At 42.1% G+C, this 26,940-nt stretch overlaps 13 protein-coding genes across 13 annotated transcripts; all 13 read right to left on the bottom strand.

Annotated features, from left to right (window-relative positions):
- Nucleotides 1–2,986: 2,986 nt before the first annotated feature.
- Nucleotides 2,987–4,876, bottom strand: LOC142985315 (uncharacterized). Its single transcript, XM_076133412.1, has one exon. It carries the CDS (start codon nucleotides 3,956–3,958, stop codon nucleotides 3,227–3,229), a length of 732 nt encoding a protein of 243 aa, XP_075989527.1. The 5' UTR covers nucleotides 3,959–4,876; the 3' UTR covers nucleotides 2,987–3,226.
- A 974-nt stretch (nucleotides 4,877–5,850) lies between these two features.
- LOC142984995 (histone H4) lies at nucleotides 5,851–6,162 on the bottom strand. Its single transcript, XM_076132905.1, has one exon. It carries the CDS (start codon nucleotides 6,160–6,162, stop codon nucleotides 5,851–5,853), a length of 312 nt encoding a protein of 103 aa, XP_075989020.1.
- Nucleotides 6,163–7,283: 1,121 nt separating this feature from the next.
- On the bottom strand, nucleotides 7,284–7,694 carry LOC142984994 (histone H3). Its single transcript, XM_076132904.1, has one exon. The coding sequence runs from the start codon at nucleotides 7,692–7,694 to the stop codon at nucleotides 7,284–7,286; it is 411 nt and encodes a 136-aa protein (XP_075989019.1).
- Nucleotides 7,695–8,771: 1,077 nt separating this feature from the next.
- LOC142984993 (histone H2B) lies at nucleotides 8,772–9,146 on the bottom strand. The gene has a single exon (XM_076132902.1). It carries the CDS (start codon nucleotides 9,144–9,146, stop codon nucleotides 8,772–8,774), a length of 375 nt encoding a protein of 124 aa, XP_075989017.1.
- Nucleotides 9,147–10,502: 1,356 nt separating this feature from the next.
- Nucleotides 10,503–10,877, bottom strand: LOC142984992 (histone H2A). Its single transcript, XM_076132901.1, has one exon. The coding sequence runs from the start codon at nucleotides 10,875–10,877 to the stop codon at nucleotides 10,503–10,505; it is 375 nt and encodes a 124-aa protein (XP_075989016.1).
- A 1,202-nt stretch (nucleotides 10,878–12,079) lies between these two features.
- LOC142985360 (uncharacterized) lies at nucleotides 12,080–13,969 on the bottom strand. Its single transcript, XM_076133488.1, has one exon. It carries the CDS (start codon nucleotides 13,049–13,051, stop codon nucleotides 12,320–12,322), a length of 732 nt encoding a protein of 243 aa, XP_075989603.1. The 5' UTR covers nucleotides 13,052–13,969; the 3' UTR covers nucleotides 12,080–12,319.
- Nucleotides 13,970–14,943: 974 nt separating this feature from the next.
- LOC142984991 (histone H4) lies at nucleotides 14,944–15,255 on the bottom strand. The gene has a single exon (XM_076132900.1). It carries the CDS (start codon nucleotides 15,253–15,255, stop codon nucleotides 14,944–14,946), a length of 312 nt encoding a protein of 103 aa, XP_075989015.1.
- A 1,121-nt stretch (nucleotides 15,256–16,376) lies between these two features.
- LOC142984989 (histone H3) lies at nucleotides 16,377–16,787 on the bottom strand. The gene has a single exon (XM_076132899.1). The coding sequence runs from the start codon at nucleotides 16,785–16,787 to the stop codon at nucleotides 16,377–16,379; it is 411 nt and encodes a 136-aa protein (XP_075989014.1).
- Nucleotides 16,788–17,864: 1,077 nt separating this feature from the next.
- On the bottom strand, nucleotides 17,865–18,239 carry LOC142984988 (histone H2B). The gene has a single exon (XM_076132898.1). It carries the CDS (start codon nucleotides 18,237–18,239, stop codon nucleotides 17,865–17,867), a length of 375 nt encoding a protein of 124 aa, XP_075989013.1.
- Nucleotides 18,240–19,593: 1,354 nt separating this feature from the next.
- On the bottom strand, nucleotides 19,594–19,968 carry LOC142984987 (histone H2A). Its single transcript, XM_076132897.1, has one exon. The coding sequence runs from the start codon at nucleotides 19,966–19,968 to the stop codon at nucleotides 19,594–19,596; it is 375 nt and encodes a 124-aa protein (XP_075989012.1).
- A 1,202-nt stretch (nucleotides 19,969–21,170) lies between these two features.
- Nucleotides 21,171–23,060, bottom strand: LOC142985359 (uncharacterized). Its single transcript, XM_076133487.1, has one exon. It carries the CDS (start codon nucleotides 22,140–22,142, stop codon nucleotides 21,411–21,413), a length of 732 nt encoding a protein of 243 aa, XP_075989602.1. The 5' UTR covers nucleotides 22,143–23,060; the 3' UTR covers nucleotides 21,171–21,410.
- Nucleotides 23,061–24,034: 974 nt separating this feature from the next.
- On the bottom strand, nucleotides 24,035–24,346 carry LOC142984986 (histone H4). The gene has a single exon (XM_076132896.1). The coding sequence runs from the start codon at nucleotides 24,344–24,346 to the stop codon at nucleotides 24,035–24,037; it is 312 nt and encodes a 103-aa protein (XP_075989011.1).
- A 1,123-nt stretch (nucleotides 24,347–25,469) lies between these two features.
- LOC142984985 (histone H3) lies at nucleotides 25,470–25,880 on the bottom strand. Its single transcript, XM_076132895.1, has one exon. The coding sequence runs from the start codon at nucleotides 25,878–25,880 to the stop codon at nucleotides 25,470–25,472; it is 411 nt and encodes a 136-aa protein (XP_075989010.1).
- Between the last annotated feature and the right edge of the window lie 1,060 nt (nucleotides 25,881–26,940).

The following is a 26,940-nucleotide window of genomic DNA, read 5'->3' as shown; positions in this document are numbered from 1 at the left end:
GGTTCCACGAGCAGAATTTTTTTATAGCGAACTTTTGTTTATGAAGCATTGAGGTGCTGTTAATGTAATTAGGTAAGTGAAAATATAAATATTTTTATATTGAAGGTTCAGAGGAAATAAGCATCTTCATCATCATCAATAACCTAAGTCCTGCTAGATTCTTGAAGCGACATAATAGGAAAAAATATGATAATACATCTTTGAATATAAAATTGTGTCATTTACACCAATATTCAAAACCCATCGTCCTGGATTCCCTTGCATGAGACTTCTTTGATTCATCCTGATTCAGACCAAACAATACATACTTTAATATACTAAGGTGAAGTATTCAGGTGTCACAGAGTATTTCCTAGTTGTTGTTTGTCGTAGAGTTAGTGGTCAACTTAGTGTCAAAGCTGTTCAAGCCGCCTGAGAGGCCTTTGACGTGGATTAACGACTGTTATCTTAGTAGACAGCAGCCGGGACCGACATTTTACGTGCCCTCCGAAGTACGGAGACGCCCAGCTCAGATACCACTATGCGGTCACCCATCTATGGAATGACCCGCATTGATTAACCAATAGATCGTATACGACCGGCGAGCGCAACTGGCTACAATCTAATTCTAAGGCATTCGTTCCATTACTAGAATAAAATAACATGGTTTCCCTCACACAGCCACTTTTAGCGGTGGATGGACTGTTTCAGATTTGTGGGCTTTTTACAGTGGCGATATCTATGTGCTAAAACGGGTATGTCTTTGGGGAAGGCTTATAGTCGGACCTTTCATCCATGGTTACCTTGGAGTGATCAGTGAGGTGAGGTTAGGCATAGATAGTAGTGTCGACCAGCTCACGCTGATTGCGCTTAGATACTAGAATGTTCGAGAAGTGTCATTACATCAATTCGTATTGTCGTTCAAGTAGTGGGTAGTTGAACGAGCAAAATGACAATTAAATGTTGATTAAACAAACCTGCGTATTAGAAAAAACTCATCTGAATATCATCCTATGTGGAAAGCTGGATACAGCGATGATTTTTGATTTTATTGACGTTCAAGCAGGTTTTTTAAATATGTTTAGCTCCAAATAGCTACGTCCTTCGTAACCATTTCATATTTTTAGCTACACTTTGTGCTACGTCATCTAGGCGCCTTGGATCTTTAAACCCTGGAGCTAGGCTATAACGCGCCACAAACAAAACTATTTGATTTCTAACTGATAGTTTGACTAATCTAGACTTATAGTTGGGTCTATAATAAGTAAGTACAGATATACCAGGTTCAAATTAGTCTTGGTAAACTAATCAAATCATAGAATCCAGACGTAGATATGGCGAATGCTACTCCACATTCACCATATCTACATCACGTTGTAATTTTCTAAATATCAAATGTAAAAAAGGCCATAGTCAAAGAAAACGAAAGTCGTACAAGTTGTGGGTGGTTAAACGAGTATACCATTGTATTGCAACATTGTATTACTAAAGAATCTATGAAGTTGGTGCTTGCATCATCAATCATGCTGTTTGTTATTTTCATGTATTATTTATTGGGGATTTCAGGTTTACCAATGAGACTACTGAAACAGAGTATTTTTCAGTAGTCAGACATTATAATTTTGAGTGAAAGCAGCTTAGCCGATAGGCAAAAACAATAAAATAATCATTATGAGGCACGTGCTGAAAAGGCTGGCAAATTGTTGTTAGGTACATGCTAAATGAGTGCGTTTATGTAAAATGTTCCTTTATATTAGTGTCTGAATAATTAATATCTTTCGAACTTGTAAGAAATCAGGATTTCAGCTGCTATTGAGGAAAGCACACAGATTTTTGTGAAGAAATTCTGTCTTTTTCAGGCAATTTCACAAGCATAAGTCCAAGAATTGCATCAAAACTTACGATAAATGTGTTAAAGTAATAATTAACTTTACTTCTAAGTAGCTAATATTCAGTATTCGTGTCGAAAATTTACAATAAACATCATTATAACGAAATTTTCAAAGCAAAACATCAAAGCTCCACACCGTCCAAAGCGGCAACCAATCAGAACTCTGGAATTTTCTGATTGGCTGAATATGCGACGCCACGCCCCTTTTTGCGCCGGCACATGCAAAGGGTATAAATATGACGTCCCCAAAAGTTACGTAATATTCTAAATGTCGGAGTCGGAGTCGGGAGTCGGGCAGTCGGGCGTCGTCACTTGTCAGTTTGATTTTGACAGTAACTAATAAAATATTTATGAATGTGTTTTTTTTTTTTTTTTTTCTCGTGTAGGTGAGTGTAGGTAGTCGGTGCAATTGCAATATCGTAGTGTCACTAATGTCACTTGAGAGTTATAATAATTTGAATAAATTGTGAGTGAGTAACGTACGCGTGCAAATTGCAATGTGCATCGCGATGTGATTAGAGCTAATACATTTATATTATTTACGAGTATCTAGGTACTCGCGAGTGACCTAGGGAAGCTAGGGTGTGTTTGTGTTTGTGTTTGTGTTGCGGTGTGCCGTTATAATGATATAATATCATCGTCATCATCATCGTATCGTGTGCTTCGTAGGTATGTGTTCGGCGGCTTTGGGTGAGTTTTTTATTTCAGATAAGCTGTTAGCTGTATATAGGTATTATGTAGTAGCTAGTTATAGTGTATGATATTCTAGGTGTTTTGAAATTATAGTTACGTTACGAGTTAACCACTCACATGTCATGTAGGGTGGCATAGGTAACGTCGTCGGTTCGTGTATTGTTTGATTCGTCGTCGACTATCATAGCATAGCTATACAATTATTATAATTATTGTTGTTATTATCTCTCTCGTGTTATATACCTTAGTTAGTTAGTTAGTTAGTTGGTTGGTTACATAGCTGTGGTAGTTTATTGTTTTGTTAGTAGTTGGTTGGTTAGTTTGTTTGACTTTCTGTATACGCATCAGAAACGAATATGTATGTTTGTACATGATTCATGAATATATTGTTAGCCCTGAAAAGGGCTGTTTTTGGTAGTGGCGAGCGAGTGTGTCACGCACGCCGCCGTGAGGCTCGCGGCTGCTGCGACGGCGACCCGGTGGCGGGTCGCTCGCTGCCGCTGCTGCTGCTGCTGCTGCTGCTGCTGCTGCTGCTGCTGCTGCTGATGCTGCGGCGGCGGCGCGGCGGGACCGACGACGCGACGACGGTGTAGCGCGACCATGCACCGCACCCGCGCGTGTATAGCGCGCGCACTCGTTGGCTGCGGCCGGCGTGTGTGATATTTACTTCTTGGCTGCGGCTGCCTTCTTCGCGGCGGGCTTGGACTTGGGCGTAGCGGCGGCCTTCTTGGGCTTGGGCGCCTTCGGCTTCTTCGTGGGTGGCTTCGCGGTCTTCTTAGCCTTGGGTGCGGCGCCGCCCTTGGCCTTGGCGGGCGCGGCGGCCTTCTTGGCGGCGGGCTTCTTCTTCGCGGCGGCGGCGGCCTTCTTGTCCTTCGCGGCGGCCGAAGCCTTGGCTTTGGACGGCGATGCGGAGGCAGACGCGGACGCGGCTGCGGCCTTCTTGCTCTTGGCGCCGGCGGCGGAGGCGGTCGCCTTCTTGCCGGCCTTCGACGCTGCCGCTGCACCCTTGCCGGCGGCTGCCTTGCCCGCACCGGCGCTCGCGCTCGGCTTCTTGGCGGCGGCCGACTTGGACTCTAGCTTGAACGAACCGGACGCGCCCTTGCCCTTGGTCTGGATGAGCGCGCCGGACTCGACGGCGCTCTTCAGGTATTTTCTGATGAACGGCGCCAACTTCTCGGCGTCTACCTTGTACTGAGCGGCGATGTACTTCTTGATCGCCTGCAGCGAGGATCCGCTGCGCTCCTTCATCTCCTTGATAGCGTTGTTCACCATCTCGGACGTCTTCGGGTGCGTAGGCTTCGCCTTAGGTTTCTTAGCGCCGCCCGCCTGTCTTGCCTGTTTCTTTGCTGGTGTAGCGGGAGCGGGAGCTTCGGCGGCGACTGCTGTATCGGCCATTGTTGATTGTTGATAGATTGATTGCGAGAGTAAGTAAGTAAGTAAGTGAGAGAGAGAGAGAACGATCAAACAAACGTGTTCACGCGAGTGTGAAAGAGAGGTTCGATCTGAGACTTCGACTATCGTAGTAGATGTCGCCACTATACGCAACTTGCCACCCGATTAGCTACCTCGAGACTTTACCGTAACGAGGGCCATTCTGTCGCGAGACGATTTCTCGTATGAACACTTCATACTTTTCACTAACACGTATCTAATTAAATACAAATTTATTATATTTTTGTTATGTAACCACACTCGTTTATTGTATTTTCGTATACATAATGAACGAGACTATCTACCGGTACCGATAGATATCGCATAAAACGAACGATCGAGCCGGCGCTCACCATTATAATCCATACTGTCTACTTGGCATACCTCGCGTTCACTTCAAAATGTATTTTTCTCTATAAAACACAACGTTTCAGTTGTAAACGGTCGATAAATCAACAAGGAGGATATCGAGCTTGAAACGTATCAACATTTCATTTGTATTAACACTTTGGTCGAACGTATTAGACGATTAAAAGTGAACCTTCGTAAAACACGAAAGCGTTATACCACTTAAGGACGGGCGAGTCAGACCTGGTGGTATAACGTTTAATAAACTAATATAAAATTACAAAATACTATATTAAACAATGTGAAAGTGCATATAATGCAATTCAACATGCCAATAGACGAATAATCACGTTATGCACACGCTCAATCTCTCGCCGTACGTACACACACGGTACACGGTACGGAGACAGACACCCGTGTCCCGTGTAAGTTTAGTAGATTCATTCCCTTAGGCAGTGCTCTCAGTTACAGCTATTAATTATTATTATGTACCAGTGTCCAACAACACAACACTTACTTGAACACAATATTAAACACACACACAAATATTAATTAATTAATATTATGCATAAAATTTTCTATTTAGTTCGATTTGTCTAAATATGTATGTAAGTTTTAACAACAACATTACTTTGATGTTGACATGTACACATACCATATATAATATATCAATATGACAATTATTATTTTAATTATCATACAGTTACGTTAGTTAGTGTTAAACTGTTTATATTCTCTATTATTTAAATGTTACTCGAAACATTTTAATTCTAATCTTAATACCTATTATTAATGCTTGCATGTTATTTATTACTATGTACCTATTTGTAATTTGTACGGATATTTCTATTTCAGGTTACCGGTAAGCAGCTGAGCTGAGGCTGAGGCTGAGCCCTGAGGACATTCGACGTCGCAACGTAGCATCAACTAAGAAGAAACGCAGTCGAATGCAGAGAGAGACGATCCAGGTATGTCAGTCAGTGTTCTGGTTACAAATATTGTATTTTTGTAATATATGTACATACTCACTCATAACTTCAAACAAGTAGTAGCTGTACATAAGTAAGTTGACAGAGAGATACACCAGTATCAATGATTTTATCATAACACATTATATAGGTAGGTAGGTTACCTACGTACGTGTATTATACTCTATTCGTTTCATATAATATTGATGATTATGTTATAGTAAACTACTCGGTACGTTGCGTTCTAGCGTTAGTAGGTGAAGTGAATTTATTCATATATTATTATTATGTACGTGTATAGTAGGTATACAGTATAGTACTACTATGTAGTATAGTATGAGAGTTTGACTTATCGTGTGTTCATTATAGAAACATAAACTTTATAATAGTTTATATGAATCGTATGCGGCCCTGAAAAGGGCCTTTTTATTAGCGCTATCACATATGACGCGTACGCTCAACGAGCGATGCGCAATTGCGACAGTGCCGGCTGGAGGACGGGACGGGTGTGTGTGTCGTCGTCCGTCGAGCAGAAGCAGCTTAACCGCCGAAACCGTACAGGGTGCGGCCTTGACGTTTCAGCGCGTAGACGACGTCCATGGCGGTGACGGTCTTCCTCTTGGCGTGCTCGGTGTATGTGACGGCGTCGCGGATCACGTTCTCGAGGAACACCTTCAGCACACCGCGAGTCTCCTCGTAAATAAGACCGGAGATACGCTTGACGCCGCCTCTGCGCGCGAGACGACGGATGGCGGGCTTCGTGATACCCTGGATGTTATCGCGAAGCACTTTCCTGTGGCGCTTGGCTCCTCCCTTTCCCAGACCTTTTCCTCCCTTTCCGCGGCCGGTCATCTTCTTTGTTCTTTAGTGTTGTGACGTTGAGTTGAGCAGACAGACAAGTGACGCGCGCACGTTGTTCAACGGGCGAGCGCTGGCGAACGACTGGATGCACGGGCCAGTACATGCCCCTCATTTATATACGCGTTGCGGCGCTCGCTCGAGCTCGCTCGTTCGCTAGTCGATAGGTCGGTCGGAACTCGGACGCGCAGGGTTTGTTTTGTTTTGGCGGGCCGTGTGCGACTTGCTGCCTCATTTTAGTTGATATTATTGTATATGTATATTTAAAAAAAAAAAAAAAAAAAACGTAAATTTCAACTATTTACTTAATTATATAAACTAATCAAATAATATTTATTTATTAATATTATAACACACCGCCTTTAATATGGTTAGCAGTGTACAACATCATAATATTGATTAAAAAAAAAAAAAAAAAAGAAAAAAACAAAAAGTATTATTTTAGGTACCTATATTAAATTGGTTGTTAGATTTTGATAATTTTTATCATCATTCAGCAGTAGGTACCTATCTATATTTATTATAAGCATACAATACACGATCAGTATTATTTAAGGAGTGTCTGTCTGGTTAAAAGAAAAAGAAAAAAAAAAAAAAATGTATAAGTACAGTAATGTAGGTAATGAAATTCGACCATTTTGTATTTAGGATCTATTTCGTCCTATATGTACTGTCTCTATTATAATATGTAATATTATATAATATGTAGCTGTATGTACCACGCCAGTAAATATTGTAATTTGTCAAATATGATGGACTTATGTATATTGTGTGTAGGCCTGCATCTTTATAGCTAGCTTGTACAGGAATGATGATATCATGTTGCAACTGCTATATTTTATTTTATTATATTTATATGGGGACCATACTTGCAGTATTTAGATATTAGGTAGGTATATTGTGTGTGTTAATTAATAGTTTGTTTGACTTTTTAATGTTAGTTGCAGAAACATATTTTATTACAAAAATATATGACTCATGTGTGGCCCTGAAAAGGGCCTTTTTGGTATTCGGCTGAGCGGCAATACAAGTGTATACTTAATAGGTGTATACAACAATATATCGCACACCGCCTTGTACACGCCAACTGCAGTACTCGATAGTACTGACTGCAGTTAGGCGCGCTCTCCGCGGATCCTGCGCGCCAGCTGTATATCCTTGGGCATGATGGTGACACGCTTGGCGTGGATGGCGCAAAGGTTGGTGTCTTCGAAGAGACCGACGAGGTAAGCCTCGCTGGCCTCCTGCAGGGCCATCACAGCGGAGCTCTGGAAACGGAGATCGGTCTTGAAGTCTTGAGCGATCTCACGCACCAAACGCTGGAACGGAAGCTTGCGGATCAACAGCTCGGTACTCTTCTGGTAACGACGAATCTCACGGAGCGCTACGGTTCCGGGCCTGTAACGATGGGGCTTCTTGACACCACCGGTTGCCGGTGCGCTCTTGCGGGCCGCCTTGGTGGCGAGCTGCTTCCTCGGTGCCTTACCACCGGTGGACTTGCGAGCGGTCTGCTTGGTACGCGCCATTTCTTAATTGAATTGAATTGTACTGAAACTGAACCTGAACGAACGACGTGCGGTGCGAACGGCGCGACTGTGCGAGCGGGAATGAAACGCGCATTGCCCGTCCCACTCGTATTTATACGATCGACACGGGCCGACAGCGCGAACCGGCCGCGGCGAACTCACTTGGAATTTTCTCTCTAAATTCGTATAAATCCTTTATTTTAAAGCGTACATAATATATTATATTGTGTGTACGTGTTTATATTATTATTCTATAAGTAACTTGATAAACGTCAAACTATGATAAACGTCATTTTTTTTTTTTCTTTTTTTTTTTTTTCTTTATAACATTGAATGACAACTATTTGAACGAACGAAACATGAAACAAAATGCGTTATACCTATATGTTATTCTTACAATTATCATTATTTTATTTTTTTTTGTTATTTTTAAGTAAGTATTTATAATATTTTATTTAAGTACATAATATTGTATACCGTTCATCACCTATAAACATTACACCTATCACTGTATTTCTCCATCGACTATTTGCAGTTTAGTAACTTGATAAACGTCAAACTATGATAAACGTCTTTTTTTTTTTTTTCTTTTTTTTTTTCCCATATAACATTGAATGACAACTATTTGAATTTTATTGAAGTACTTAAAATAATATTAGGCAGGCAATATTATTATGTACGATATGGGTATAGTACTCTGGTCGTGGAGCTTCAAAGTGTCATTATATTATTATATTTATTATCATCATACTTTATATTATATAAATAATATATATGTATTGTTGTTTTTGTCAATAATATAATTCCATTGTGTTACTATTTTTCTGTGTGTATTAAATTTAATCGTTGCAGATCGTAAAGGATAGCGACTGGGAGTGATGGAGATAGGTTTTTTTTTATGTTGTTGTTTGACTTTTGACATGTTTATCAACAGAAACATACATTTTGTATGTTAAATTGTATATGAAAATATTTGTGGCCCTGAAAAGGGCCTTTTGTTTGTGCGCAACACATAGGTAGGTGAGTATGTGGTGAGCGCAACGGTGGCGGCGGTACAAGTGCAAGCACACGCTGTGCTCACTTGGAGCTGGTGTACTTGGTGACAGCTTTGGTACCCTCGCTGACGGCGTGCTTGGCGAGCTCACCGGGCAGCAGGAGCCTCACGGATGTCTGCACCTCCCTCGATGTGATGGTGGACCTCTTGTTGTAGTGGGCCAGACGAGACGCTTCGGCGGCGATGCGTTCGAAGATGTCGTTAACGAAAGAGTTCATGATCGACATAGCCTTCGAGGAGATACCGGTGTCGGGGTGGACCTGCTTGAGCACCTTGTAGATGTAGATGGCGTAGCTCTCCTTCCTCTTGTGCTTCTTCTTTTTCTTGTCGGTCTTGGAGATGTTCTTTTGGGCCTTGCCGGATTTCTTGGCGGCCTTACCACTTGTCTTGGGCGGCATGGTGCGGCGATTCAACAATCACACAACAATACAATACGGAGCGCAAAATTCGATCCGTGCGGCACGGTGAGCGGTTGGATTGTGGTTCGAAATTGCAGAGAGGCCGCTCTTATTTATCGGCGCTCTCGCCGCGCGGTGGTGGCGACCTAAGGGAGCGCGCGCCGTCGGACGGGCCAATAGGAGCGCTCCGATGCGGTCTCTGTAAGCTCGACGCAGTGCTGACGCACGCCCGGCAGCTACACATCGCGGAGCGCGGAAAGGGCGGGGGGCGATCGACGCGGTACAGAATACTGGCTAAGGCTGTTTAAAAAAAAAAAAAATTAAAAAAAAATTAAAAAAAAAAAAAAAAACACTCACACACTCTCACAATATAATATAATGCTAAGCCAAGTATGTTTTGTTTGTGTTTTATCTAATAGGTATACATATATTATTCACTTATTAAATGTATTAACTTTATCGTTAGATTTTTTATTTATTTATATATTTGCGTTCTGCGAACGACTGACATAGATGAAATAAATATTATAACCTAATTATTTTATTGTATCGGTGTTTACATACCATAATAAGAGTGTACATATTTTGTAATTATAAATACATACGTTGTTGACACGTGGATAAACTAAACTGTACTCACTATTAAGCATTTTTTATTATTTTTTTTTTATTTAAATCAGCACCTACATGCCATATGATAATATTTATTTAATGAGTTATCGATATTTCATAATTATGAACTACAACTAACTGCTACTACTACAACTGACATAGGTACGCAAAAAAAAAAAGAAAAAAAAAAAACATTGGTAAGTATTTGAATCTGGCTGAGATGACGTATATTTTTTTTTTTTGTTATTCCGTTTTACGGCCCTGTGATCTAGCACTTTTGAGCTTTTTTGTAATCTGTGGTTATATCGAAGTTACGGTATTGGTAATGAAATTAAATAGTGGAATTTGGGAAGATGACGTATATAATAATAATTGTTGCCATATAGTATAATATAATGTATTGTACTTTTATACTATATATTATCATACTTATTACGTTTATTAATTAATAATATAATTATTAAAAAATCTATTCGTTCGTGGGGGTTTTTTTTTTTTTCTCTGTTGTTGTTTGTTTTGTGTGTGTTTGACTTTTAATAATGTTGCAACAGAAACAGTCATTCATTATCATAGGATAATTATGATAAATAGATAGACTTTGATTCATATTGTGGCCCTGAAAAGGGCCTTTTGTAAGAAAAATGCACGCCGCCGTCGTCGTCGTCTTGGTCGTACGACAGCAACGTATCATTATATCTTCCCACGAAGTGCGTCGGGTGTGAGGAGGAGGAGTAGGCGGTGGTTTTAAGCCTTCTTCTCGGTCTTCTTGGGCAGCAGGACCGCCTGGATGTTCGGCAGGACACCGCCTTGGGCGATGGTCACGCCGGAGAGCAGTTTGTTCAACTCCTCGTCGTTGCGGATGGCCAACTGAAGGTGACGGGGAATGATCCTGGTCTTCTTGTTGTCCCTCGCTGCGTTGCCGGCCAACTCGAGAACCTCAGCGGCCAAGTACTCCATGACGGCGGCCAGGTACACTGGTGCACCGGCACCGACGCGCTCGGCGTAATTGCCGTTACGCAGGAGCCTGTGGATACGACCGACGGGGAACTGAAGACCGGCACGGTTGGAGCGAGACTTTGCCTTTCCCTTGACTTTGCCACCTTTGCCGCGGCCCGACATGTTGAAGAGTTTTTAAATTGAAGATTTGAAAACAAAGTTAAACACGTATGTACACACACAGCTGAAACCGTGTGCGCGCGCAGCGAGTAAGCGTTGTAGAGTGACTCGCCGACAGCAGGGGCATTTTATTATATACGCGATCGCTGGCGCGCAACCGTCGGGCGGGGAGCGGAGTCGACGCTCACGAACGAAACGGGCGAGAAAACAACACGATAATCGCCGCTATTGCGCGTGCGCGGCACTTTCGCGCCATTTCCACGTTATATTTTATGAATTATAGATTTATGATTTATGTATAATGTATAATATATATGCTCAGTATAATGATGAGAATATCAATACAAATAAAGAAAAAAAAAAAAATTTTTTTTTTTCGTCCTGCAGTCGGGCGTCGTCACTTGTCAGTTTGATTTTGACAGTAACTAATAAAATATTTATGAATGTGTTTTTTTTTTTTTTTTTTCTCGTGTAGGTGAGTGTAGGTAGTCGGTGCAATTGCAATATCGTAGTGTCACTAATGTCACTTGAGAGTTATAATAATTTGAATAAATTGTGAGTGAGTAACGTACGCGTGCAAATTGCAATGTGCATCGCGATGTGATTAGAGCTAATACATTTATATTATTTACGAGTATCTAGGTACTCGCGAGTGACCTAGGGAAGCTAGGGTGTGTTTGTGTTTGTGTTTGTGTTGCGGTGTGCCGTTATAATGATATAATATCATCGTCATCATCATCGTATCGTGTGCTTCGTAGGTATGTGTTCGGCGGCTTTGGGTGAGTTTTTTATTTCAGATAAGCTGTTAGCTGTATATAGGTATTATGTAGTAGCTAGTTATAGTGTATGATATTCTAGGTGTTTTGAAATTATAGTTACGTTACGAGTTAACCACTCACATGTCATGTAGGGTGGCATAGGTAACGTCGTCGGTTCGTGTATTGTTTGATTCGTCGTCGACTATCATAGCATAGCTATACAATTATTATAATTATTGTTGTTATTATCTCTCTCGTGTTATATACCTTAGTTAGTTAGTTAGTTAGTTGGTTGGTTACATAGCTGTGGTAGTTTATTGTTTTGTTAGTAGTTGGTTGGTTAGTTTGTTTGACTTTCTGTATACGCATCAGAAACGAATATGTATGTTTGTACATGATTCATGAATATATTGTTAGCCCTGAAAAGGGCTGTTTTTGGTAGTGGCGAGCGAGTGTGTCACGCACGCCGCCGTGAGGCTCGCGGCTGCTGCGACGGCGACCCGGTGGCGGGTCGCTCGCTGCCGCTGCTGCTGCTGCTGCTGCTGCTGCTGCTGCTGCTGCTGCTGCTGATGCTGCGGCGGCGGCGCGGCGGGACCGACGACGCGACGACGGTGTAGCGCGACCATGCACCGCACCCGCGCGTGTATAGCGCGCGCACTCGTTGGCTGCGGCCGGCGTGTGTGATATTTACTTCTTGGCTGCGGCTGCCTTCTTCGCGGCGGGCTTGGACTTGGGCGTAGCGGCGGCCTTCTTGGGCTTGGGCGCCTTCGGCTTCTTCGTGGGTGGCTTCGCGGTCTTCTTAGCCTTGGGTGCGGCGCCGCCCTTGGCCTTGGCGGGCGCGGCGGCCTTCTTGGCGGCGGGCTTCTTCTTCGCGGCGGCGGCGGCCTTCTTGTCCTTCGCGGCGGCCGAAGCCTTGGCTTTGGACGGCGATGCGGAGGCAGACGCGGACGCGGCTGCGGCCTTCTTGCTCTTGGCGCCGGCGGCGGAGGCGGTCGCCTTCTTGCCGGCCTTCGACGCTGCCGCTGCACCCTTGCCGGCGGCTGCCTTGCCCGCACCGGCGCTCGCGCTCGGCTTCTTGGCGGCGGCCGACTTGGACTCTAGCTTGAACGAACCGGACGCGCCCTTGCCCTTGGTCTGGATGAGCGCGCCGGACTCGACGGCGCTCTTCAGGTATTTTCTGATGAACGGCGCCAACTTCTCGGCGTCTACCTTGTACTGAGCGGCGATGTACTTCTTGATCGCCTGCAGCGAGGATCCGCTGCGCTCCTTCATCTCCTTGATAGCGTTGTTCACCATCTCGGACGTCTTCGGGTGCGTAGGCTTCGCCTTAGGTTTCTTAGCGCCGCCCGCCTGTCTTGCCTGTTTCTTTGCTGGTGTAGCGGGAGCGGGAGCTTCGGCGGCGACTGCTGTATCGGCCATTGTTGATTGTTGATAGATTGATTGCGAGAGTAAGTAAGTAAGTAAGTGAGAGAGAGAGAGAACGATCAAACAAACGTGTTCACGCGAGTGTGAAAGAGAGGTTCGATCTGAGACTTCGACTATCGTAGTAGATGTCGCCACTATACGCAACTTGCCACCCGATTAGCTACCTCGAGACTTTACCGTAACGAGGGCCATTCTGTCGCGAGACGATTTCTCGTATGAACACTTCATACTTTTCACTAACACGTATCTAATTAAATACAAATTTATTATATTTTTGTTATGTAACCACACTCGTTTATTGTATTTTCGTATACATAATGAACGAGACTATCTACCGGTACCGATAGATATCGCATAAAACGAACGATCGAGCCGGCGCTCACCATTATAATCCATACTGTCTACTTGGCATACCTCGCGTTCACTTCAAAATGTATTTTTCTCTATAAAACACAACGTTTCAGTTGTAAACGGTCGATAAATCAACAAGGAGGATATCGAGCTTGAAACGTATCAACATTTCATTTGTATTAACACTTTGGTCGAACGTATTAGACGATTAAAAGTGAACCTTCGTAAAACACGAAAGCGTTATACCACTTAAGGACGGGCGAGTCAGACCTGGTGGTATAACGTTTAATAAACTAATATAAAATTACAAAATACTATATTAAACAATGTGAAAGTGCATATAATGCAATTCAACATGCCAATAGACGAATAATCACGTTATGCACACGCTCAATCTCTCGCCGTACGTACACACACGGTACACGGTACGGAGACAGACACCCGTGTCCCGTGTAAGTTTAGTAGATTCATTCCCTTAGGCAGTGCTCTCAGTTACAGCTATTAATTATTATTATGTACCAGTGTCCAACAACACAACACTTACTTGAACACAATATTAAACACACACACAAATATTAATTAATTAATATTATGCATAAAATTTTCTATTTAGTTCGATTTGTCTAAATATGTATGTAAGTTTTAACAACAACATTACTTTGATGTTGACATGTACACATACCATATATAATATATCAATATGACAATTATTATTTTAATTATCATACAGTTACGTTAGTTAGTGTTAAACTGTTTATATTCTCTATTATTTAAATGTTACTCGAAACATTTTAATTCTAATCTTAATACCTATTATTAATGCTTGCATGTTATTTATTACTATGTACCTATTTGTAATTTGTACGGATATTTCTATTTCAGGTTACCGGTAAGCAGCTGAGCTGAGGCTGAGGCTGAGCCCTGAGGACATTCGACGTCGCAACGTAGCATCAACTAAGAAGAAACGCAGTCGAATGCAGAGAGAGACGATCCAGGTATGTCAGTCAGTGTTCTGGTTACAAATATTGTATTTTTGTAATATATGTACATACTCACTCATAACTTCAAACAAGTAGTAGCTGTACATAAGTAAGTTGACAGAGAGATACACCAGTATCAATGATTTTATCATAACACATTATATAGGTAGGTAGGTTACCTACGTACGTGTATTATACTCTATTCGTTTCATATAATATTGATGATTATGTTATAGTAAACTACTCGGTACGTTGCGTTCTAGCGTTAGTAGGTGAAGTGAATTTATTCATATATTATTATTATGTACGTGTATAGTAGGTATACAGTATAGTACTACTATGTAGTATAGTATGAGAGTTTGACTTATCGTGTGTTCATTATAGAAACATAAACTTTATAATAGTTTATATGAATCGTATGCGGCCCTGAAAAGGGCCTTTTTATTAGCGCTATCACATATGACGCGTACGCTCAACGAGCGATGCGCAATTGCGACAGTGCCGGCTGGAGGACGGGACGGGTGTGTGTGTCGTCGTCCGTCGAGCAGAAGCAGCTTAACCGCCGAAACCGTACAGGGTGCGGCCTTGACGTTTCAGCGCGTAGACGACGTCCATGGCGGTGACGGTCTTCCTCTTGGCGTGCTCGGTGTATGTGACGGCGTCGCGGATCACGTTCTCGAGGAACACCTTCAGCACACCGCGAGTCTCCTCGTAAATAAGACCGGAGATACGCTTGACGCCGCCTCTGCGCGCGAGACGACGGATGGCGGGCTTCGTGATACCCTGGATGTTATCGCGAAGCACTTTCCTGTGGCGCTTGGCTCCTCCCTTTCCCAGACCTTTTCCTCCCTTTCCGCGGCCGGTCATCTTCTTTGTTCTTTAGTGTTGTGACGTTGAGTTGAGCAGACAGACAAGTGACGCGCGCACGTTGTTCAACGGGCGAGCGCTGGCGAACGACTGGATGCACGGGCCAGTACATGCCCCTCATTTATATACGCGTTGCGGCGCTCGCTCGAGCTCGCTCGTTCGCTAGTCGATAGGTCGGTCGGAACTCGGACGCGCAGGGTTTGTTTTGTTTTGGCGGGCCGTGTGCGACTTGCTGCCTCATTTTAGTTGATATTATTGTATATGTATATTTAAAAAAAAAAAAAAAAAAAACGTAAATTTCAACTATTTACTTAATTATATAAACTAATCAAATAATATTTATTTATTAATATTATAACACACCGCCTTTAATATGGTTAGCAGTGTACAACATCATAATATTGATTAAAAAAAAAAAAAAAAAAGAAAAAAACAAAAAGTATTATTTTAGGTACCTATATTAAATTGGTTGTTAGATTTTGATAATTTTTATCATCATTCAGCAGTAGGTACCTATCTATATTTATTATAAGCATACAATACACGATCAGTATTATTTAAGGAGTGTCTGTCTGGTTAAAAGAAAAAGAAAAAAAAAAAAAAATGTATAAGTACAGTAATGTAGGTAATGAAATTCGACCATTTTGTATTTAGGATCTATTTCGTCCTATATGTACTGTCTCTATTATAATATGTAATATTATATAATATGTAGCTGTATGTACCACGCCAGTAAATATTGTAATTTGTCAAATATGATGGACTTATGTATATTGTGTGTAGGCCTGCATCTTTATAGCTAGCTTGTACAGGAATGATGATATCATGTTGCAACTGCTATATTTTATTTTATTATATTTATATGGGGACCATACTTGCAGTATTTAGATATTAGGTAGGTATATTGTGTGTGTTAATTAATAGTTTGTTTGACTTTTTAATGTTAGTTGCAGAAACATATTTTATTACAAAAATATATGACTCATGTGTGGCCCTGAAAAGGGCCTTTTTGGTATTCGGCTGAGCGGCAATACAAGTGTATACTTAATAGGTGTATACAACAATATATCGCACACCGCCTTGTACACGCCAACTGCAGTACTCGATAGTACTGACTGCAGTTAGGCGCGCTCTCCGCGGATCCTGCGCGCCAGCTGTATATCCTTGGGCATGATGGTGACACGCTTGGCGTGGATGGCGCAAAGGTTGGTGTCTTCGAAGAGACCGACGAGGTAAGCCTCGCTGGCCTCCTGCAGGGCCATCACAGCGGAGCTCTGGAAACGGAGATCGGTCTTGAAGTCTTGAGCGATCTCACGCACCAAACGCTGGAACGGAAGCTTGCGGATCAACAGCTCGGTACTCTTCTGGTAACGACGAATCTCACGGAGCGCTACGGTTCCGGGCCTGTAACGATGGGGCTTCTTGACACCACCGGTTGCCGGTGCGCTCTTGCGGGCCGCCTTGGTGGCGAGCTGCTTCCTCGGTGCCTTACCACCGGTGGACTTGCGAGCGGTCTGCTTGGTACGCGCCATTTCTTAATTGAATTGAATTGTACTGAAACTGAACCTGAACGAACGACGTGCGGTGCGAACGGCGCGACTGTGCGAGCGGGAATGAAACGCGCATTGCCCGTCCCACTCGTATTTATACGATCGACACGGGCCGACAGCGCGAACCGGCCGCGGCGAACTCACTTGGAATTTTCTCTCTAAATTCGTATAAATCCTTTATTTTAAAGCGTACATAATATATTATATTGTGTGTACGTGTTTATATTATTATTCTATAAGTAACTTGATAAACGTCAAACTATGATAAACGTCATTTTTTTTTTTTCTTTTTTTTTTTTTTCTTTATAACATTGAATGACAACTATTTGAACGAACGAAACATGAAACAAAATGCGTTATACCTATATGTTATTCTTACAATTATCATTATTTTATTTTTTTTTGTTATTTTTAAGTAAGTATTTATAATATTTTATTTAAGTACATAATATTGTATACCGTTCATCACCTATAAACATTACACCTATCACTGTATTTCTCCATCGACTATTTGCAGTTTAGTAACTTGATAAACGTCAAACTATGATAAACGTCTTTTTTTTTTTTTTCTTTTTTTTTTTCCCATATAACATTGAATGACAACTATTTGAATTTTATTGAAGTACTTAAAATAATATTAGGCAGGCAATATTATTATGTACGATATGGGTATAGTACTCTGGTCGTGGAGCTTCAAAGTGTCATTATATTATTATATTTATTATCATCATACTTTATATTATATAAATAATATATATGTATTGTTGTTTTTGTCAATAATATAATTCCATTGTGTTACTATTTTTCTGTGTGTATTAAATTTAATCGTTGCAGATCGTAAAGGATAGCGACTGGGAGTGATGGAGATAGGTTTTTTTTTATGTTGTTGTTTGACTTTTGACATGTTTATCAACAGAAACATACATTTTGTATGTTAAATTGTATATGAAAATATTTGTGGCCCTGAAAAGGGCCTTTTGTTTGTGCGCAACACATAGGTAGGTGAGTATGTGGTGAGCGCAACGGTGGCGGCGGTACAAGTGCAAGCACACGCTGTGCTCACTTGGAGCTGGTGTACTTGGTGACAGCTTTGGTACCCTCGCTGACGGCGTGCTTGGCGAGCTCACCGGGCAGCAGGAGCCTCACGGATGTCTGCACCTCCCTCGATGTGATGGTGGACCTCTTGTTGTAGTGGGCCAGACGAGACGCTTCGGCGGCGATGCGTTCGAAGATGTCGTTAACGAAAGAGTTCATGATCGACATAGCCTTCGAGGAGATACCGGTGTCGGGGTGGACCTGCTTGAGCACCTTGTAGATGTAGATGGCGTAGCTCTCCTTCCTCTTGTGCTTCTTCTTTTTCTTGTCGGTCTTGGAGATGTTCTTTTGGGCCTTGCCGGATTTCTTGGCGGCCTTACCACTTGTCTTGGGCGGCATGGTGCGGCGATTCAACAATCACACAACAATACAATACGGAGCGCAAAATTCGATCCGTGCGGCACGGTGAGCGGTTGGATTGTGGTTCGAAATTGCAGAGAGGCCGCTCTTATTTATCGGCGCTCTCGCCGCGCGGTGGTGGCGACCTAAGGGAGCGCGCGCCGTCGGACGGGCCAATAGGAGCGCTCCGATGCGGTCTCTGTAAGCTCGACGCAGTGCTGACGCACGCCCGGCAGCTACACATCGCGGAGCGCGGAAAGGGCGGGGGGCGATCGACGCGGTACAGAATACTGGCTAAGGCTGTTTAAAAAAAAAAAAAATTAAAAAAAAATTAAAAAAAAAAAAAAAACACTCACACACTCTCACAATATAATATAATGCTAAGCCAAGTATGTTTTGTTTGTGTTTTATCTAATAGGTATACATATATTATTCACTTATTAAATGTATTAACTTTATCGTTAGATTTTTTATTTATTTATATATTTGCGTTCTGCGAACGACTGACATAGATGAAATAAATATTATAACCTAATTATTTTATTGTATCGGTGTTTACATACCATAATAAGAGTGTACATATTTTGTAATTATAAATACATACGTTGTTGACACGTGGATAAACTAAACTGTACTCACTATTAAGCATTTTTTATTATTTTTTTTTTATTTAAATCAGCACCTACATGCCATATGATAATATTTATTTAATGAGTTATCGATATTTCATAATTATGAACTACAACTAACTGCTACTACTACAACTGACATAGGTACGCAAAAAAAAAAAGAAAAAAAAAAAACATTGGTAAGTATTTGAATCTGGCTGAGATGACGTATATTTTTTTTTTTTGTTATTCCGTTTTACGGCCCTGTGATCTAGCACTTTTGAGCTTTTTTGTAATCTGTGGTTATATCGAAGTTACGGTATTGGTAATGAAATTAAATAGTGGAATTTGGGAAGATGACGTATATAATAATAATTGTTGCCATATAGTATAATATAATGTATTGTACTTTTATACTATATATTATCATACTTATTACGTTTATTAATTAATAATATAATTATTAAAAAATCTATTCGTTCGTGGGGGTTTTTTTTTTTTCTCTGTTGTTGTTTGTTTTGTGTGTGTTTGACTTTTAATAATGTTGCAACAGAAACAGTCATTCATTATCATAGGATAATTATGATAAATAGATAGACTTTGATTCATATTGTGGCCCTGAAAAGGGCCTTTTGTAAGAAAAATGCACGCCGCCGTCGTCGTCGTCTTGGTCGTACGACAGCAACGTATCATTATATCTTCCCACGAAGTGCGTCGGGTGTGAGGAGGAGGAGTAGGCGGTGGTTTTAAGCCTTCTTCTCGGTCTTCTTGGGCAGCAGGACCGCCTGGATGTTCGGCAGGACACCGCCTTGGGCGATGGTCACGCCGGAGAGCAGTTTGTTCAACTCCTCGTCGTTGCGGATGGCCAACTGAAGGTGACGGGGAATGATCCTGGTCTTCTTGTTGTCCCTCGCTGCGTTGCCGGCCAACTCGAGAACCTCAGCGGCCAAGTACTCCATGACGGCGGCCAGGTACACTGGTGCACCGGCACCGACGCGCTCGGCGTAATTGCCGTTACGCAGGAGCCTGTGGATACGACCGACGGGGAACTGAAGACCGGCACGGTTGGAGCGAGACTTTGCCTTTCCCTTGACTTTGCCACCTTTGCCGCGGCCCGACATGTTGAAGAGTTTTTAAATTGAAGATTTGAAAACAAAGTTAAACACGTATGTACACACACAGCTGAAACCGTGTGCGCGCGCAGCGAGTAAGCGTTGTAGAGTGACTCGCCGACAGCAGGGGCATTTTATTATATACGCGATCGCTGGCGCGCAACCGTCGGGCGGGGAGCGGAGTCGACGCTCACGAACGAAACGGGCGAGAAAACAACACGATAATCGCCGCTATTGCGCGTGCGCGGCACTTTCGCGCCATTTCCACGTTATATTTTATGAATTATAGATTTATGATTTATGTATAATGTATAATATATATGCTCAGTATAATGATGAGAATATCAATACAAATAAAGAAAAAAAAAAAAATTTTTTTTTTTCGTCCTGCAGTCGGGCGTCGTCACTTGTCAGTTTGATTTTGACAGTAACTAATAAAATATTTATGAATGTGTTTTTTTTTTTTTTTTTTCTCGTGTAGGTGAGTGTAGGTAGTCGGTGCAATTGCAATATCGTAGTGTCACTAATGTCACTTGAGAGTTATAATAATTTGAATAAATTGTGAGTGAGTAACGTACGCGTGCAAATTGCAATGTGCATCGCGATGTGATTAGAGCTAATACATTTATATTATTTACGAGTATCTAGGTACTCGCGAGTGACCTAGGGAAGCTAGGGTGTGTTTGTGTTTGTGTTTGTGTTGCGGTGTGCCGTTATAATGATATAATATCATCGTCATCATCATCGTATCGTGTGCTTCGTAGGTATGTGTTCGGCGGCTTTGGGTGAGTTTTTTATTTCAGATAAGCTGTTAGCTGTATATAGGTATTATGTAGTAGCTAGTTATAGTGTATGATATTCTAGGTGTTTTGAAATTATAGTTACGTTACGAGTTAACCACTCACATGTCATGTAGGGTGGCATAGGTAACGTCGTCGGTTCGTGTATTGTTTGATTCGTCGTCGACTATCATAGCATAGCTATACAATTATTATAATTATTGTTGTTATTATCTCTCTCGTGTTATATACCTTAGTTAGTTAGTTAGTTAGTTGGTTGGTTACATAGCTGTGGTAGTTTATTGTTTTGTTAGTAGTTGGTTGGTTAGTTTGTTTGACTTTCTGTATACGCATCAGAAACGAATATGTATGTTTGTACATGATTCATGAATATATTGTTAGCCCTGAAAAGGGCTGTTTTTGGTAGTGGCGAGCGAGTGTGTCACGCACGCCGCCGTGAGGCTCGCGGCTGCTGCGACGGCGACCCGGTGGCGGGTCGCTCGCTGCCGCTGCTGCTGCTGCTGCTGCTGCTGCTGCTGCTGCTGCTGCTGCTGATGCTGCGGCGGCGGCGCGGCGGGACCGACGACGCGACGACGGTGTAGCGCGACCATGCACCGCACCCGCGCGTGTATAGCGCGCGCACTCGTTGGCTGCGGCCGGCGTGTGTGATATTTACTTCTTGGCTGCGGCTGCCTTCTTCGCGGCGGGCTTGGACTTGGGCGTAGCGGCGGCCTTCTTGGGCTTGGGCGCCTTCGGCTTCTTCGTGGGTGGCTTCGCGGTCTTCTTAGCCTTGGGTGCGGCGCCGCCCTTGGCCTTGGCGGGCGCGGCGGCCTTCTTGGCGGCGGGCTTCTTCTTCGCGGCGGCGGCGGCCTTCTTGTCCTTCGCGGCGGCCGAAGCCTTGGCTTTGGACGGCGATGCGGAGGCAGACGCGGACGCGGCTGCGGCCTTCTTGCTCTTGGCGCCGGCGGCGGAGGCGGTCGCCTTCTTGCCGGCCTTCGACGCTGCCGCTGCACCCTTGCCGGCGGCTGCCTTGCCCGCACCGGCGCTCGCGCTCGGCTTCTTGGCGGCGGCCGACTTGGACTCTAGCTTGAACGAACCGGACGCGCCCTTGCCCTTGGTCTGGATGAGCGCGCCGGACTCGACGGCGCTCTTCAGGTATTTTCTGATGAACGGCGCCAACTTCTCGGCGTCTACCTTGTACTGAGCGGCGATGTACTTCTTGATCGCCTGCAGCGAGGATCCGCTGCGCTCCTTCATCTCCTTGATAGCGTTGTTCACCATCTCGGACGTCTTCGGGTGCGTAGGCTTCGCCTTAGGTTTCTTAGCGCCGCCCGCCTGTCTTGCCTGTTTCTTTGCTGGTGTAGCGGGAGCGGGAGCTTCGGCGGCGACTGCTGTATCGGCCATTGTTGATTGTTGATAGATTGATTGCGAGAGTAAGTAAGTAAGTAAGTGAGAGAGAGAGAGAACGATCAAACAAACGTGTTCACGCGAGTGTGAAAGAGAGGTTCGATCTGAGACTTCGACTATCGTAGTAGATGTCGCCACTATACGCAACTTGCCACCCGATTAGCTACCTCGAGACTTTACCGTAACGAGGGCCATTCTGTCGCGAGACGATTTCTCGTATGAACACTTCATACTTTTCACTAACACGTATCTAATTAAATACAAATTTATTATATTTTTGTTATGTAACCACACTCGTTTATTGTATTTTCGTATACATAATGAACGAGACTATCTACCGGTACCGATAGATATCGCATAAAACGAACGATCGAGCCGGCGCTCACCATTATAATCCATACTGTCTACTTGGCATACCTCGCGTTCACTTCAAAATGTATTTTTCTCTATAAAACACAACGTTTCAGTTGTAAACGGTCGATAAATCAACAAGGAGGATATCGAGCTTGAAACGTATCAACATTTCATTTGTATTAACACTTTGGTCGAACGTATTAGACGATTAAAAGTGAACCTTCGTAAAACACGAAAGCGTTATACCACTTAAGGACGGGCGAGTCAGACCTGGTGGTATAACGTTTAATAAACTAATATAAAATTACAAAATACTATATTAAACAATGTGAAAGTGCATATAATGCAATTCAACATGCCAATAGACGAATAATCACGTTATGCACACGCTCAATCTCTCGCCGTACGTACACACACGGTACACGGTACGGAGACAGACACCCGTGTCCCGTGTAAGTTTAGTAGATTCATTCCCTTAGGCAGTGCTCTCAGTTACAGCTATTAATTATTATTATGTACCAGTGTCCAACAACACAACACTTACTTGAACACAATATTAAACACACACACAAATATTAATTAATTAATATTATGCATAAAATTTTCTATTTAGTTCGATTTGTCTAAATATGTATGTAAGTTTTAACAACAACATTACTTTGATGTTGACATGTACACATACCATATATAATATATCAATATGACAATTATTATTTTAATTATCATACAGTTACGTTAGTTAGTGTTAAACTGTTTATATTCTCTATTATTTAAATGTTACTCGAAACATTTTAATTCTAATCTTAATACCTATTATTAATGCTTGCATGTTATTTATTACTATGTACCTATTTGTAATTTGTACGGATATTTCTATTTCAGGTTACCGGTAAGCAGCTGAGCTGAGGCTGAGGCTGAGCCCTGAGGACATTCGACGTCGCAACGTAGCATCAACTAAGAAGAAACGCAGTCGAATGCAGAGAGAGACGATCCAGGTATGTCAGTCAGTGTTCTGGTTACAAATATTGTATTTTTGTAATATATGTACATACTCACTCATAACTTCAAACAAGTAGTAGCTGTACATAAGTAAGTTGACAGAGAGATACACCAGTATCAATGATTTTATCATAACACATTATATAGGTAGGTAGGTTACCTACGTACGTGTATTATACTCTATTCGTTTCATATAATATTGATGATTATGTTATAGTAAACTACTCGGTACGTTGCGTTCTAGCGTTAGTAGGTGAAGTGAATTTATTCATATATTATTATTATGTACGTGTATAGTAGGTATACAGTATAGTACTACTATGTAGTATAGTATGAGAGTTTGACTTATCGTGTGTTCATTATAGAAACATAAACTTTATAATAGTTTATATGAATCGTATGCGGCCCTGAAAAGGGCCTTTTTATTAGCGCTATCACATATGACGCGTACGCTCAACGAGCGATGCGCAATTGCGACAGTGCCGGCTGGAGGACGGGACGGGTGTGTGTGTCGTCGTCCGTCGAGCAGAAGCAGCTTAACCGCCGAAACCGTACAGGGTGCGGCCTTGACGTTTCAGCGCGTAGACGACGTCCATGGCGGTGACGGTCTTCCTCTTGGCGTGCTCGGTGTATGTGACGGCGTCGCGGATCACGTTCTCGAGGAACACCTTCAGCACACCGCGAGTCTCCTCGTAAATAAGACCGGAGATACGCTTGACGCCGCCTCTGCGCGCGAGACGACGGATGGCGGGCTTCGTGATACCCTGGATGTTATCGCGAAGCACTTTCCTGTGGCGCTTGGCTCCTCCCTTTCCCAGACCTTTTCCTCCCTTTCCGCGGCCGGTCATCTTCTTTGTTCTTTAGTGTTGTGACGTTGAGTTGAGCAGACAGACAAGTGACGCGCGCACGTTGTTCAACGGGCGAGCGCTGGCGAACGACTGGAGATGCACGGGCCAGTACATGCCCCTCATTTATATACGCGTTGCGGCGCTCGCTCGAGCTCGCTCGTTCGCTAGTCGATAGGTCGGTCGGAACTCGGACGCGCAGGGTTTGTTTTGTTTTGGCGGGCCGTGTGCGACTTGCTGCCTCATTTTAGTTGATATTATTGTATATGTATATTTAAAAAAAAAAAAAAAAAAAACGTAAATTTCAACTATTTACTTAATTATATAAACTAATCAAATAATATTTATTTATTAATATTATAACACACCGCCTTTAATATGGTTAGCAGTGTACAACATCATAATATTGATTAAAAAAAAAAAAAAAAAAGAAAAAAACAAAAAGTATTATTTTAGGTACCTATATTAAATTGGTTGTTAGATTTTGATAATTTTTATCATCATTCAGCAGTAGGTACCTATCTATATTTATTATAAGCATACAATACACGATCAGTATTATTTAAGGAGTGTCTGTCTGGTTAAAAGAAAAAGAAAAAAAAAAAAAAATGTATAAGTACAGTAATGTAGGTAATGAAATTCGACCATTTTGTATTTAGGATCTATTTCGTCCTATATGTACTGTCTCTATTATAATATGTAATATTATATAATATGTAGCTGTATGTACCACGCCAGTAAATATTGTAATTTGTCAAATATGATGGACTTATGTATATTGTGTGTAGGCCTGCATCTTTATAGCTAGCTTGTACAGGAATGATGATATCATGTTGCAACTGCTATATTTTATTTTATTATATTTATATGGGGACCATACTTGCAGTATTTAGATATTAGGTAGGTATATTGTGTGTGTTAATTAATAGTTTGTTTGACTTTTTAATGTTAGTTGCAGAAACATATTTTATTACAAAAATATATGACTCATGTGTGGCCCTGAAAAGGGCCTTTTTGGTATTCGGCTGAGCGGCAATACAAGTGTATACTTAATAGGTGTATACAACAATATATCGCACACCGCCTTGTACACGCCAACTGCAGTACTCGATAGTACTGACTGCAGTTAGGCGCGCTCTCCGCGGATCCTGCGCGCCAGCTGTATATCCTTGGGCATGATGGTGACACGCTTGGCGTGGATGGCGCAAAGGTTGGTGTCTTCGAAGAGACCGACGAGGTAAGCCTCGCTGGCCTCCTGCAGGGCCATCACAGCGGAGCTCTGGAAACGGAGATCGGTCTTGAAGTCTTGAGCGATCTCACGCACCAAACGCTGGAACGGAAGCTTGCGGATCAACAGCTCGGTACTCTTCTGGTAACGACGAATCTCACGGAGCGCTACGGTTCCGGGCCTGTAACGATGGGGCTTCTTGACACCACCGGTTGCCGGTGCGCTCTTGCGGGCCGCCTTGGTGGCGAGCTGCTTCCTCGGTGCCTTACCACCGGTGGACTTGCGAGCGGTCTGCTTGGTACGCGCCATTTCTTAATTGAATTGAATTGTACTGAAACTGAACCTGAACGAACGACGTGCGGTGCGAACGGCGCGACTGTGCGAGCGGGAATGAAACGCGCATTGCCCGTCCCACTCGTATTTATACGATCGACACGGGCCGACAGCGCGAACCGGCCGCGGCGAACTCACTTGGAATTTTCTCTCTAAATTCGTATAAATCCTTTATTTTAAAGCGTACATAATATATTATATTGTGTGTACGTGTTTATATTATTATTCTATAAGTAACTTGATAAACGTCAAACTATGATAAACGTCATTTTTTTTTTTTCTTTTTTTTTTTTTTCTTTATAACATTGAATGACAACTATTTGAACGAACGAAACATGAAACAAAATGCGTTATACCTATATGTTATTCTTACAATTATCATTATTTTATTTTTTTTTGTTATTTTTAAGTAAGTATTTATAATATTTTATTTAAGTACATAATATTGTATACCGTTCATCACCTATAAACATTACACCTATCACTGTATTTCTCCATCGACTATTTGCAGTTTAGTAACTTGATAAACGTCAAACTATGATAAACGTCTTTTTTTTTTTTTTCTTTTTTTTTTTCCCATATAACATTGAATGACAACTATTTGAATTTTATTGAAGTACTTAAAATAATATTAGGCAGGCAATATTATTATGTACGATATGGGTATAGTACTCTGGTCGTGGAGCTTCAAAGTGTCATTATATTATTATATTTATTATCATCATACTTTATATTATATAAATAATATATATGTATTGTTGTTTTTGTCAATAATATAATTCCATTGTGTTACTATTTTTCTGTGTGTATTAAATTTAATCGTTGCAGATCGTAAAGGATAGCGACTGGGAGTGATGGAGATAGGTTTTTTTTTATGTTGTTGTTTGACTTTTGACATGTTTATCAACAGAAACATACATTTTGTATGTTAAATTGTATATGAAAATATTTGTGGCCCTGAAAAGGGCCTTTTGTTTGTGCGCAACACATAGGTAGGTGAGTATGTGGTGAGCGCAACGGTGGCGGCGGTACAAGT

Source organism: Anticarsia gemmatalis, chromosome 29, assembly GCF_050436995.1.
Source record: "Anticarsia gemmatalis isolate Benzon Research Colony breed Stoneville strain chromosome 29, ilAntGemm2 primary, whole genome shotgun sequence".
NCBI classification, from domain to species: Eukaryota; Metazoa; Arthropoda; class Insecta; order Lepidoptera; family Erebidae; genus Anticarsia; species Anticarsia gemmatalis.
This window is presented reverse-complemented; position numbering and strand designations above follow the sequence as displayed.

Bases quoted from the DNA above. Each gene is read 5' to 3' on its own strand.
- LOC142985315 (XM_076133412.1), bottom strand. From the start codon at position 3,958: ATGGCCGATACAGCAGTCGCCGCCGAAGCTCCCGCTCCCGCTACACCA.
- LOC142984995 (XM_076132905.1), bottom strand. From the start codon at position 6,162: ATGACCGGCCGCGGAAAGGGAGGAAAAGGTCTGGGAAAGGGAGGAGCC.
- LOC142984994 (XM_076132904.1), bottom strand. From the start codon at position 7,694: ATGGCGCGTACCAAGCAGACCGCTCGCAAGTCCACCGGTGGTAAGGCA.
- LOC142984993 (XM_076132902.1), bottom strand. From the start codon at position 9,146: ATGCCGCCCAAGACAAGTGGTAAGGCCGCCAAGAAATCCGGCAAGGCC.
- LOC142984992 (XM_076132901.1), bottom strand. From the start codon at position 10,877: ATGTCGGGCCGCGGCAAAGGTGGCAAAGTCAAGGGAAAGGCAAAGTCT.
- LOC142985360 (XM_076133488.1), bottom strand. From the start codon at position 13,051: ATGGCCGATACAGCAGTCGCCGCCGAAGCTCCCGCTCCCGCTACACCA.
- LOC142984991 (XM_076132900.1), bottom strand. From the start codon at position 15,255: ATGACCGGCCGCGGAAAGGGAGGAAAAGGTCTGGGAAAGGGAGGAGCC.
- LOC142984989 (XM_076132899.1), bottom strand. From the start codon at position 16,787: ATGGCGCGTACCAAGCAGACCGCTCGCAAGTCCACCGGTGGTAAGGCA.
- LOC142984988 (XM_076132898.1), bottom strand. From the start codon at position 18,239: ATGCCGCCCAAGACAAGTGGTAAGGCCGCCAAGAAATCCGGCAAGGCC.
- LOC142984987 (XM_076132897.1), bottom strand. From the start codon at position 19,968: ATGTCGGGCCGCGGCAAAGGTGGCAAAGTCAAGGGAAAGGCAAAGTCT.
- LOC142985359 (XM_076133487.1), bottom strand. From the start codon at position 22,142: ATGGCCGATACAGCAGTCGCCGCCGAAGCTCCCGCTCCCGCTACACCA.
- LOC142984986 (XM_076132896.1), bottom strand. From the start codon at position 24,346: ATGACCGGCCGCGGAAAGGGAGGAAAAGGTCTGGGAAAGGGAGGAGCC.
- LOC142984985 (XM_076132895.1), bottom strand. From the start codon at position 25,880: ATGGCGCGTACCAAGCAGACCGCTCGCAAGTCCACCGGTGGTAAGGCA.